Source organism: Anopheles merus, chromosome 3R (genome assembly GCF_017562075.2).
Source record: "Anopheles merus strain MAF chromosome 3R, AmerM5.1, whole genome shotgun sequence".
Classification (NCBI taxonomy): Eukaryota; Metazoa; Arthropoda; class Insecta; order Diptera; family Culicidae; genus Anopheles; species Anopheles merus.
Window position 1 is genome coordinate 47217128 of NC_054084.1, and position 14555 is coordinate 47231682.

General features: G+C 40.2%; 1 protein-coding gene across 18 annotated transcripts in view; it reads right to left on the reverse strand.

Moving 5' to 3' along the window:
• The window catches only part of LOC121597079 (tyrosine-protein phosphatase Lar), a 235062-nt gene that overhangs the window by 54330 nt on the left and 166177 nt on the right, over positions 1–14555 (reverse strand). For all 18 annotated transcript variants that reach the window (XM_041922582.1, XM_041922581.1, XM_041922583.1 and 15 more), the window contains one exon: positions 4272–4454. In XM_041922582.1, coding sequence (XP_041778516.1) covers positions 4272–4454 — 183 coding nt within the window. The remainder of the gene's footprint in view (positions 1–4271; positions 4455–14555) is intronic.

The following is a 14555-nucleotide window of genomic DNA, read 5'->3' on the forward strand; positions in this document are numbered from 1 at the left end:
TGCATAGCCCGACACGAAAATCCCCCTGTACACCTCTCACCATTTGTCCTATTGCTTGATTTACGGTCTACGAGCTTCCGCATTGGGCCGTTTTGCAAATATTTTTTTTTCGCACCATCCCCGAAAATGGAAAGCTTTGTCAAACCGTAAAGCAGGATATCCGGGCGCTTTGGTCGTACTCACACAGAGACGAACGAAAATTCGGTAGGCTGACCGTCCCGCAGTCGGTTATTTTACTAAGGGAATTGCAAATGATACCATTGACCACACACACCACTGCTATGTGATTGAATGTGGTTGACCACGAGCGGTAAGGTGTGATGGGAGGGTGGTGGGTGGAACAGAGAAATGCTAGTGGTAGATAAAAAAAATAAAACCACCAAGTATCAGTCTCCTCGAACGACGGGCCATCCCGTGTGGATGGGGGTAAAACGATTTAAGAAAAGCGAATAGGCAGTTCGTTTAATTGGGCACTAATGTCGGAAGAGTGGGGACGGGAAGCAGTACGTAGGTACTCGGGCGTTGCTCAACGGGCGATAAACTTGTTCAGCACAAGCAGGGGGAAAAAATCGTACATATTCCCATACCTCATGCACACCCTTACTTGGGGCCCGCGTTTGCCAGCGTTTGGGGCAGAGCGTGTGAGAGATCTCTTTCAGCTCAGCAGCTACATCTAAAGCGGGAAAAGGTGGAAATCAAATTTATATGAAATTGCTTCCCATCCATCTATTCTGCCAACCTGGACTGTGCCCTACCGATGTGAAGGAGGAGTAGAAATACACACACACATACACACCACGGCGTACACCGCGCTTTCCGGCCTTTGGAAAAATAACGAACCAATCTGTGGTCCAAGATGAAGTCCATCCGGAATCCAGTCGAGTGGACCTTTTTGTGGGAGAGGGGAGAGGGGGTTTCGGAGGAAATGAATTGATGGTTTGCGGAAAGGGCGGTGGGGGGAGGGGGTTGGTTTGAGGAGAGGGGCACCAAGTGCTACTACCGCTGCTGTCGGGTGAATTTTAGAACGAAAGTTACCAAAGGGAAAAGCAATTTAACGATGATGATATGTGAACTTTTATGGAAATTGGTTCGTTCCGGTTGCCGGCAGGGTTTTAGAGTGCTTTTCCCAAACGCCGGGATTGGGAGGGGGGAAGTTAAAATTGGAGAAGTGGAGGCGGCGAAAAAAAACAGAAGGAAAACATAAAAACCCACACCTAACCTAGCAGGATGAAATGTACAGTGTATGGCGGCTGCCGAGATTCTCCGTCACTGCCACCGTACAGACAGCTTCTTTGCCCGCTGCGGCCGACTGTGCTGACTGCATCGGGATGTGGTGGCGCTGTTGGAGGAGATTCAAAGGCCATGCCTACTACTGTGTAGTAGTAGGGGTTGAATTTTGGGAAACCTTCCGAGGGGGTTTGGGCGGCAGGGGGGGAAGGTGGCCTTGGAGTGTGGCGCTTGTTATCTTGCCGTGAAATTGCTGTCTATGATTTGTTGCTGTCAGATACTGCTACGATGCCCTTCCGGGGGTGTTGTATGTTTCGGAATCAGAAACACTAGCACACTGTCTATTTTTTCAAACAGGTCCAGGCAAGAGCGGCTGAAGCATGAGCAGTTTTCTCGTGAAGCTTTTAGCACTCCGCAGTAGGAGCGTTATAGTGGAAGCGAAGGTGTATTTCACGATTACAGCCGGAGCCTGGCAGGCTCATGTTAATGGAAATGTAATTTGGATTTAAATGTTTAGGGATGGGCGTTCATTGTAATGAAATGTTACTTTACATAATCAAATAATTGTTCTGCTTTGAATAGCTGGCAGTGCGTCCCGTTTGATAAGTACTATGGTTCTTTGTGGTAGTATAGAATGTTTACATACATACCGAAATACTTGAATGATATTTTATTGATGCAGTGTTTAATAGTTGTGTACGTCGAGCAATAAAAATTAACAAATCATTTTTCAATTATTTGTTTATAACTATAGTGTATTTTTAGAGTAAAACCTCCAATTGATTATTGAAACGGGTACACAAAAAATCGAATTGGTGCGATTACGTCAAATGGAAGTTTAATCGAGTCGCAACAACTTTGTACACTATAAAGCAAAAACGATCAATTTTGTTGTGCCGTCTGGCGACCGCCGATGTTGCAGACCGTGTTGTCCTGTTTTTCCAAACCGTGGGGAGCGATTTATTGACATAAATTTGGCAACATTTATAAACAATACAGCAATGCCTGCAAATAAACAACGAAACTAGGCGCACCGAACGCAACATGCGCAACAACCTCCCCCACCTTACCGCATTTGTTTTATTCCAGGTTTCCTCTACCCCCCCCTCCCCTCTTTCTCTCTCCTCACGCTCGTTCACTCAGTCCCTACAATTGCCAGCTAAATCTGGACCAAGTGCCAAGTGAATCATAAATAATTTCAATACAAAAAAGTGGCAAAAAATATGACTCCCCCCGGAATACACCATCATCGTTCGCGTCAATCGAACCATACCGATTGGTCTACCCTGGTTAAAAGGGTAAAACGATGGGAAAATTTCATACAACAACAAAAAATAAAATAAACAAAAACGATCCAACCGAAGGGTTGGTTTGTGGGGCCTACAAAACCCGTCCAATCAGTGCACCCCGCGAGCTAGGGCTGTTTGGGGACGGTGGTGCGTGGTACGGTTGGCGATAGAGCGGACGACCGGTTCGTATTACTCATTAATTAGCATGGGAAAATTTCGCCCATGATTAATGCATCACGATACCGAAAAATTCGGACCGGGCGTATCGGGTAGTGGAAAATTCATAAAGGTAGCCGAAACGGACCAAACACGGAACTGTGAATCGCATAAGACGCTGTACGTATTTACATTACATATGGTTATAGTGTGCTCTTCAATATAAAACGGCCATTACATTACCAGGCTGTTGAATCAAACCGCAACGTACAACACTGACTGCGGTAAAGGCACCAGTAACCAGCTTCATATATATTTCCTATAAAAAATCAATCAACTATAAGTTCAAAGAAGAAAAAACTAACCCATCATAAAACTAATTAAAGATGTAATGTATCCTATGTACCGGTTAAGAGATGGAGTTCGAATGATTTTGCTATATCTGAAAGGCCTACATTAATTATTCCTTCAACATGTCACTCTCGAACGAAATGTTACGCTTGAACATGTTTAAATGGGAGTACCGTAAAGAAGATCGGTCTCATTTACATTACATCGAAAAATGCTAGCCTGTTTTTGGTTGAGGTAACATTGCACCAACCATATGGATAAACATACAGTCTCGTGTAGTACCCATCGTGTGTGTGTGTTTCATTTCGGAAAGCACCGTGTTTCATTGGTTTTAGGGCAACCAAGAACGATGGTCAAAAAGATAGCATTTTCTGACCAACTTTCTTAGCAGTGCCAGTTGCATTAGGAGACAGAGCACCGAAACCATTTTGGTGTGTAAATTTGTGCTCCAACTGCTAACCGCACCATGGACGGTGTATTTTGCACGTGTTTGCACTGTGGTAAGTGCAAAGAAGCTCTCTGTGTGTACACGGCATTTGCACAGTTATGCGTGCGGGCAAAGTCGAGCAAGAATAAAGATGTATACGGTTTGCGATGGCAGGAACAGCTTTGTAAGTAACATTAATTATTTACTAGTTCGCCCTGCAGCCATGTTCAGGTCCGATTCGATATTAAGCGATGCATCGACTTTGGTGTCCGAACAGTTCTCGGTTTGTTTTGGTCTCCTGCAGCTACATCGAGGCGAGCGAAGCCCGGGCACTTTGGAAGCGACTGTGTAAACGCTGCAAACAAAACGATACCAAGGATTGTTGTAGTCGATGCGCGAGGACAATCTTTGGTCCAATCGCTGGGAAACCGCTTGGGGAAACCGCACCGAATCCATAATAAATGTAATGAACAAGCATCTCATTTACGTTCGCCTGTACAGTGTATCTAATCGTGTACTGGATGAACGTAAACGTAATGGAAGCAGCAGCTGTAGTGGAAGTTTGTTCGTACAATTTTCTCTCGACGACGCATCCCGAACTGTTGCACGGTACAGCATGTGTGGTATAGAAACGGAGGGGGGCAAACGTATAATTGGTTTCTCCGAACCCAAATGAACCATTAGATTAGACGGTATTACTTACGTCAGAGTATTTGCCGTCTTTCTACAACCCTATTGATGATTTGGCGAAAAAGCATAAGCACTGCGTAGCGGAAGAAATGAAGAAGACGAAGAAGAAGAAGTATGGAATAGTTGCTTACCTTCACTGTTGATGCTGTAGCGTGGATTAGTCATATCAACGCGCTTCATGTCTTTCAGCCAGTAGATCTTTGGTGGAGGTGAACCAGTCGCCTTGCACTGCATCACAGCCGTATGGCCCGTTTCAATTACACGAATCGTGGGAAATTGTTTTATGACGGGGAATCCGGCCGGTGTTTTGTCTCCTGCAAAGGACGCAAAAATTAAAGAAACGTAGTTACTACATCTATTTATGAGTGTACATGTGTGCGTGTGTGTTAATACAGTGGAATTGGTAAAAACGTACAGCACTGCCTTGACATTTACAGGCAAGAAGAATACACGAGAAGCGAATCTTATCGATAATTACAATGTTTGACAATTGTTTTTTTGTTGCTTTTTTAACAGAAGTGATCTTCGTATACATGATATTGATTATGGTTTTATTACAAGAATGTAGTGATCTTAATATGTTTTTGTTTGGTGAATGTTTTTGAAAGACGGTTCCATTATTACAATTCAAATTGTAAATTTTCTACGAAACTAATTATCAAATGTCCCTTAATCACTGTAAATACCGTCACCACAGGATACAAGGTAAAATATGGCAAACCAACTGACGTGGGACCGCGTTATGTAGTTAAAGGTTATTACTGAATTTAATGAGAAAATGCGAATTCAGTACCACTGAAAGCTTCCCGTCCATCTCCGTTGCGAGAACAAGCGAGAACCAGCCTTAGGTATCACCATGTCACATTTCATTCGGCCAACTCCAGCGACATGGGCGACAGAGTGTAGAAATAACTGGACAGATACCACGACAGGAAAAGGAGGCAGATAATAGGATACGCAGCGTCTGTTGCTGTGTTTGACCCGACAAACGGGCAGGCTTACGTCAAACACTCGGCGTGACATATTTCGCCGGCTCTAGGCTGGCACTGCTGATGTAGAAAGGGACACCGACACACCAGATACGTGTCCAATGTACGAATGTTGCTGTATTTCAAGAAACGTCTCATAGGGTCCGATGTTTTTAATGCTTCATTGGAGAAAACCGTCCCTTAGCTTGAAAATAAATCATGCGATGCCATGTCAAAAAGAATCTCTAGCCACAACTCTCCGGCTGGCATACGGCGGGCCCGTTCTGGCGCTATCACCCGCAAAAAAGCAAACCGAGTAGTGGACATTTCATTTTATCTGTCCGTCCGAGAAAATGAAGAACGATGCGTAAATCATTGGCAAGAAGGAAATGTACAGCAAGATGATGATTATTACATTTCCACGCGTTACGCCGTTTCGGTTTCAGTGTAAAGGCGGAAATAATTTATGGAGCAGATATGAATAGAAAAAAACCCCGACACGCAATCAAATGGGATAGATTGTAACTAGCAACAGAAAATAAAAGACTACGGTGCTTTCTAGTGAAAAGAAAATCTAGCTGCCAACAATATCTTGTCACCCAAGACTAAAATTGAATGAACAGCTTTGTATTTTTAAGTCACGAATTTACGTACATGCGATAAATCCACATGAGATAAACCTCCACAGGACTATGATATAGTAGCATCAGTGCTTAGTATGGGAAGTTACACTATAATTTAGGTTAGAACCCACGATGGAAATCATGTTAGATCCTATGGCATCAAGTTTCACAATTATGCGTGAGTTTTATAAGTAAGATTTACATAATTTGCACATATATGCCCACATATTTTTCTTTTGGCTCAACACCCGCTGTCGATCAAGGCCTGTCTGTACCACTTGTGGACTTGGCTTTCAGTGAATAATTGATTTCCCCCCATAGCAGGACAGTCAGTCCTACATATGGCGGCACGGTCCATTTGGGGCTTGAACCCATGACGGGCTTGACAGCAGCAAATAATATATTAACGTCTTTTGATGCTGTTGTCTACAGATGCATTCAAAAGGAATTTTATGAATCCGACAACTCATAGAACTACATTTGAATGTGAGTCTTTTCATGATAGTTGCAAGTTATATTACTGTTATTAATTTGTTGTAAAATATTTTATATGGTATATCATGTATGTAATGCTATGCTGAACATGGTTATTCCATTTCATATTGAAAGTATACACAGGTAAATCAATAAGGGCATCCGTACGGTTATTTATCCGTGGCATTATTTATGTTTAATAAAATGTGACAAAAAATATATACCGATGCCTTCTATGAAAGATTAACGTTTCATTCAACTAAAAATAACGAACTAGACTAACACATTAGTAATAAGTCTGAGTAATAACTGACTATTTGGTTGCAAGCTACTAATAAACCTCCTTAACTTATGCGTTAAAGATCAGAGGACAATAAAGGTGTGCCAAATGAACCAGCACCGTACGGTTCATTCAGTTCACGTGAAAAAAATATGAATGAACCGGTTCACAATAAAACAACCATATGGTTCTTTTGATACATTAAAATTAAAAAAAAATCATGTAAACATTCATGATCATTAACCGCATGATGATCATCACCTTCCAACATTCACAAATTTAGGGGAAAAATTAGAAATGGTCGATTTTAAACCATTTGTGTGAATCGCTTTCGCGTCAAATGATAGATTGTCAATATTGGCTTGCTTTTCATACGATCAGACCAACGGTTTAATCTGTAGTTCTATCGATTTTGGAATAGTATACCGATTGACAGACTTCACAGATATGCTGTTTGCAAAAGAACGAAAGAACCGAAATCATGTTCACGCTCACAGGAACGAACGGCTAGGTTCACTCACGTTCACTTAAAAGAACTGAAATGCCCACCTCTACTAGACAGACATGATTGAGTGGGTTGTTGAACCAAAAAAGAAAACAAAAATCGTGTAATTGTACGAATATAAATAATCGAATGTTAAATAGATGTTAAGGGTAATAAGGATGTATGTCGCAATGATTATACTTTTCTTCTTCTTCTTTTGGCTCAACAACCGTTGCCGGTCAAGGCCTGCCTGTACCACACTACTTGTGGGTTTGGCTTTCATTGACTTATTGATCTCCCCCCATAGCAGGATAGTCAGTCCTACGTATGGCGGCACGGTCCATTTGGGGCTTGAACCCATGACGGGCATGTTGTTAAGTCGTACGAGTTGACGACTGTACTACGAGACCGGCTATGATTATACTATTTCTGTTTATTTCAAGAACATTTATGTTCTTCTTTTTTTGCACAAAAACCGTTGTCGATCAAGGCCTGCCTGTGCCACTACTTGACTTGGCTTTCAGTGATTTGCTGATAACACATAGTAGGATAGTCAGTCCAACGTATGGGGGCACGGTCTATTCGGGGCTTGAACCCATGACGGGTATGTTTCTAAGTCGTACAAGTTGACGACTGTACCGCCAGACCAGCAAGAACATTTATAGGTGCACAAATATTGATGTATTTACACAAATATCTGCTTGATTTTGATAACATCACAAAGCTTTTGATTTTATTATAAAGTTAAAAGCATCGTGTCACGATGGAACTCTATTTAAAAAAAAATTTAGTTATTGTGCTTTGGTGCATTCAGTAGAATTTTGTGAGCATACGGCCTGAAAACCCCTATTTTGGACAATAGATTTCACGCGTTACATTCATCTTAAAAGATACCACATAAAACCATAGAGTAAATTAAATACACTGGAATGGTCAAACACTCCACTATTGTGTGCTTGACAGTAATGCACTTTCTTTACTAGACTATTTTGACTGCTGTTTTCAGCACGGGCCCATTGTTCATGGATGCAGTATAATGTTTACTTTGCAATGAGCATGAAAGCGACATGAAGAAAAGAGCGAATTAAATTACGGTGTTTTGCAGGAAAATGCTACGATCCGTAAAGATTGCACTGCAACATGCAGCCTGCTCCCGGGTTCGTTCTGGTCGGAATATATCTGGCGCTCACCTAAGGTCCTGCACCAAACAAAGTAGCAAAACCGTTTCTGATGGCACTTAACGTTGCCCAGACGTCAGACTCAACGGCATCGTTTGTGAACTAGGCAAAAAGTGAAAAATGAGAGCACATTGCTTCTGCGTCACCACACCACTGCCCATTGGGGTAGTAATATTTTCGTACTACACTACACAGCACAGTTTTGCCAAGTTTTTCCCTACGTTGAACCATAAGCAACCACCATGGTGGTTGACTCACAGTGTGTGAGAGATTTGCCAGAAATTTGTGCAATCTCCCCTGCGGTTGACAGCTGTTGACGATATTTTTGGACATTTTAAACTTTTACCAGAATTTTTTCGTGTGGACTGTATGAAATGTTTTAAAGCATTACGCTTCAAAGAATATAAATAGAAGGATGAAGTTAGGATATGATAATGAAGCCACAATTTGGTAGCACATACCTAATTATGATCCAGGCAGCATAAGCGATAGCATAAAAAATCATAAATGTTTGCTATTGATACTTGGAATTCCAAAATGTTTGAATTGAAATTAACGTATGTAAAAAAGGAGTTGATACATACGCATTGTAGCTTAAAAAGTTAAAATTGAAAACTGTATTCATCCGAATTTACGTTCAGTCGCAGATAATGTTGAACATGTATCTGTTTCTTCAACAGATAGTGAAATTAAACAAACTGAAGCACACAAATCATCCATTGTATAATTTGTTTGTGATAATTTCTTTGAAAGTTTCAACAACTTAAACACAAACGAAAACTGTACCACCATCGGCGTCGTACGTAAATTTTCGGAGTGTCTGATGAAACTTTTTCCACGGCGAGAGTGCTGCGTTACGGCATGATAATCTTTGGACCCAAAAACGCCCAGTTCTGGCCGTAATGTCCTAGGGCAACAAATAACCGAAATCATAACAAAAATCATAACAAAGAAGCGCTGGAGAGAGCCTCCAGCTTACGCTACGCTCTGCTGCTGCTGTTGATGCTGTGTGGAGATGTGAACGAGTATGGTTTAAGTTGGGAAAAACACGGCAACAAAACAAAAAATCCAAACCAGGGGTTAGGGAAACAATACATTTTTGTTTGAGTTTCCGCTTAGCAGTCCCTCAGCGGGCTGTTTATGAAGTTAATTTCTGAATAATGTTTTTATAATAGACCTACCTATTCTCGCAATGCTGAAACATTTTACTTGAGCAAAAGATGACGCTGTCGTGTAAATCCACTTTTTTTGGGTAAACAGTTAGTCCGCTAGTAAATCGCGGTAGCATTTCTGGAACCAACCAGTTTACAGCAATTATATTGCAGAAGTGTGGGATGGACCGTTTTTTGTTGTCATTTAAGCACATTCCATGAACGGAGATCTCAGATAAAAGAACAATGTTGCCTATTTTTCGCTTTTGTGTCAACGGCATCCTCGGATCACCAAGACGTTTATCATGATCACACCCTCAGAAGAACGTTTCAAATAAAAGACCACTGAGACTTGCTTTTGACGCGTAAATGAATTTGGGAAAACTTTTCACCATTTCCATTTTCCACTACATTGTGTTCCAAATGGTACGCTATAATCGTTAGAAAATAAATCCGAGGCAAATTACAACGCATTTAAAAGATTTGAAATAAGATTGAGTTAAATCGTTTTGACCAATAGACAAGCAACTGATAAATATATAAGCTTGGAAAATTTAACACGTTTGTCGAAATAAACTAAGTATAAAACTATATATTATCTTAAACTAAACCGAGATAGCCTAGATCAATAAAAAAACACTTCATAAAGGTGTTCTTCAAAAATGATACATTACAATAAATACATTTAATTATTACATTTTACAATATTACCCATTCAACAGAATAATGAATCGAGGAAACCAAAGTATCAAAATGTTGTATCACTAGTTAATTATCTTGAGATTAATCAATCCTAGATCTGGTTTAATTAATAGCGATGCTGTAAAAGATAAACCATGACGAATCTGAATCATACCTACCACGGTTTGTTTATCATGTGATTTATGGCAGAAATCATCTAGTGCAAAATTGCTGAGCAAACTGGAATGGATAAGATTAGAGCAAGCGGTTGAAGCCGCTGATTTATCTACCAGCTTTTCTAGATTTTATTGATTACTTCGCACTACGTCTTGAGATTTATCTAATTATTCACGTTAGTCTACATTGATCTAACGGCCTAAAATGTTGTTGCTTCAAATCAGTCACATTCGCTTCACAACGTAAAACGAAAGATATGAATTGGAGCGTAACAAACACTACATACTAACGTTCTTAGGCAGTGCAAACCTAACCTAACAATTATAGTAATGGTGTATTTTAATATTCCACCAAAAGAAGTTTTTACTACGAATGCTTTGTGAAAGTGAATTATTTTTTCCAGTGTAAAACTGATGGAACAACATGGGTTATGGATGGTTCCTCCTAGGATGGCTCGACGAGGACAAGGTTTTTCGTTTCATCTTTGGGTATACAGGGTGGTAAATGATGCTGTAAACATATTTGGGCATGCAAAGTGTAAAATCTTGTTTTGCTGCCTTTTTAATGTGGCCGTTTGAGTGAAACTTCCATTAATCCAATTGTTAGATCTCGTATGTTTCGAGATAATGTGCTTGACAGTTGTGAGAGAGGTATATAGCTCTTTCTTGCTGGCAATTTGCTCACACGCTGGGTTGAAAAAGACAAAACCAAATCACAGGAATTACCTGCCTATGTCAACCTCACTGTTATAATTTGATGTTATAAAGGATGAAGAGAAAATAATATGTCTCTTTACTTTTATTAACGCAATAGCTTAAATGAATAAGTGGATGGCTGTATAACTGTAAAAAAGGGGTAATGTTTTTTTGTTGCTGGTTTTAATTAGCTTACTTCAACACAAGGCAAGTTTTTGAGGGAAACTAAAAATAATGTTTCAAATATTCCTAAAAAAACTAGTGCTAAAAATGTGAAAAAGTAACGTAACATTTATTGAAGTTTCAAGAACAGTAATTTATTGCGTGAGATTTGGTTTTCTTCCAGGATAGAGGAAAGTGTGTTTAACCCGGTAAACTTTTCGAAGAAGTCTACATGTAATTGAAACAAAATAATACATGAACAACGTTAATGTCGAGCATAATTGAAATTAATTGTAATGGCAGCATTCGCTTGCAGGAATATTTTCTCTTTTCCCACCATGGCTTCACCCTTCACGCAAACCCACATCTTGTAGCGCAATAAACAAAGCTACCGATATTTCGCACCCATTCTCTGGCTAGACAGCAAAAGGTCTTGTTTGGATTTTCCATGTTCGCACGTCTGTCGGTCGGTCGTGTAGTATGCTGTATTTACTTTACAAGTTTTTCTTCGTCTTTATCGTTGGCTAGCTAAGTTACGTGGGCTGCAACTTCGTATTGCAGCCACAAGATAGCACCACCCACTGTTGTACCAAAGATTCAACAGTCTTACAAATGAACGTATGAGAAAACGAATTAAAAGAAATAACAAAACCTCGCGGTTTCATGAGTCAATAACATATCTCTTCATCTACGATGACCATTCTCATACTATCGTTCTTCGGTGATTGTAGCTTCTTTCCAGCCCTTCCTAGGACAGGCGGTAATATAAACCGATCGTTTGCAACAGTTTCGTTGCCAAATGAGAAAGGACGCGGCACTGGGTGGAGGACCAACGAGCTAGTTACGCCCCGGGGTTCCCGACACTATCACAACAAACGATCTCATTTTCGAACATACCTTCCTCTTTTAGCGTAACGACAAGCATAATAGTCCAACTTATCACGATGGTTGTGTGTTGTGTAGGGCAATAATTTTGCTTTACGGAAGTTCCAGTGGGGGAACAATCCCGTAAGTTACCAAAACTATAGTTAAATATTGAAAATGGCATTGCGAACTGTTCAAAAGTAAAATTGTGAAGCGTGCATCGTGTGCCAATGATAATCATACATTAAATTGGCCTCCAGTTAACATGCCTTCTAGTGGTTGAAGCAATGTGACCTAGGCTAACACATTAAAAATATTGTTTAATGTGAAAAAAAACAGAAACCAGTAAAAATGAATTTATTGCACAAATGGTAGAGCAAGAATTACCTATAAGCAGGACTGACTATCCTGCTAACCAATAAGTCACTGAAAATCAAGCCCACTTGTGGTATAGCCAGACTAAAACCGCCAATAATTGTTGTGCCAAAGAAGAAACGCATTAAATATGTTAGAAAACATAACTAAATAAGCTGAATGTAAGTAGGAGCCATTCTATTGGACAATTACTGATTAGTTTGTAAAACATCCTATACCACATGGACAACCTCTTCATTTTATTTGATACAATAATTAAAATGTCTAGGTATGTCTTGTTTACTTCTGGGGTTGAGTATTTTTGACTGTTTGGTGTACACATAGTAGGATGGTAAGTCCTGCATATAGGAGGCTCGGTCTATACAGGAATTAAACCCATGTGGAGCATGTTGTCAAGGACAAAAGCAAAATTGTTGAATTGTTTTAAACCTAAATGGTTCAAGCACACAATGCTTACTGAAATGTATTTTTCAAGTACTGAAACAAAAGTGTTCTTGTGGATGTCTTTCCATAAACCTTTTTTTCAACCGCAACGATTATTCTCTATAGTTGGTTTCTTCAACAATAGAGCAAAGAAAGCACTTGACACTTTTGTGTTTACCGGACTATTTAAACGACGCCTCAGTTAAATACAAATACAGTTAAAAAAAACTTTGTTGTCTGAATATGTGAAAACGACCCGCAAAGGCTTTGTAGTTGATTTCATTATTTACTTACAAAAATTAAAAAAAAAACCAATCCTTTCACGGTAGAAAAATGCTTCCACACAGACACACCATCCTGTACTCTGTTGTTGAATATGGAGTCCCCACTACAAAATTAAACTGTTGGTGGAACTCAAGCAATGCTACACCTAAATCCCGGGAGAGAGCGAAATAAATGTGCGCTGTCTTTTGGTCTTCTATATGCAGTCCAAAATAACCGTCGGGAAGAAAAATTGCTCGTATAAAATGTTATTCTTTTGTACAGCTCATTCCTCTCGCTTGCACACATCCCCAACAGTACACTTTCTTTAAGAAGTGGCGTCCAGCGTCAAGTCGGTGGAACTGTGCAACTTCCGCTCTACGACAACCAAACTTTTCTTTCATGTAAGAACAATGCAAATTTCTTCATTTAAGCAACAGTGAATATTGTAAGTGAAGGTCCATTTATAGCAAGCCTTCCAACGTTTCAGAACGCCTCTGACTAAATGCGTGAATCAACGGCGGGTGCCGTCCGTACCAAATACCAGGCGTCCGCTTTCACGGCACTTACTTCAGTGGTGTCGTATGGTCAGACGTTGAATTCCGAGCGTTGTTCATTTGGTGCCCGACCGAATGCCTTGGGGTGAAAAGCAGGGACTCATTTCCAAAGCACTAAGCAAAGAGTGAAAAAGGAACAGTTGTTCGGCCACCGTTTGATGCATATTCAAATGTTCTCTCTCCCGGTTGGCTCTGTCGTTCTAAGGCGTCAACTGCAGGATTGTAATTTTCAGTTGAAAAAACTTTTACAGTGAGCGATTTTGCCTCTTGAACATTACTATGTTTGTGCTGTTTTTCATCGACTTTTTCAACTTATGAACCAAAACCTAAATGGGACAATGGTTCTCACCAAGAGCAGTTCTGTGAGTAGTGCTTAAGGAGTCATCTTCAAGCAATATTCTTTGCACCGACGTTGCTCCAAAATCTTGCGTCTTTTGCCAGCAGGGTCTCGCGGTGTGGAAGTATTTTCCTGGACCAATGTTCCAAAACGTTACGGACCAGAATTATAGTGAAACACTTGCGCGGTACTGCACATAAATATAAATGCAAATTTATACAACATTAGCATAAAAAGAAGTTTCACTGGGAAGTGAATATTTCGAATCCGGAATCAGAAAGACTTGAATCCGACTTGGATTAGTGTCTCGCTTTGGTGTGCTGCATCTTTCATTCACACGACTGACCAGTTTCGCTATTCTGTGCGAATTGTTTCGTTTCGTGCATTGACAATAACATTGCGTTCGGATGGTGGTTGGACTGAATGCGGGAAAAAAGGAAATCATGCCAACAGTTGATTTATTCGCCGATCGAACGACTTGCAAACGTTCAAACATTCGCTTGCAGAAACACATCTGTGATTATACTTGGAGTATACTTGGAGAATCAAGTCAGCATTAAAAACACGTTAGATAAAACATAGCTGCTATATGCTTCAACGCAAGCGATTGTGAATAATAATGGAACTGCATCTTATACACGAATGAGATCGCTCACTTTGAATTTACAATGATTTGCACGTGCAGCAACCTAAATAATTGCGCTAATATAGCCAATAAAACAACA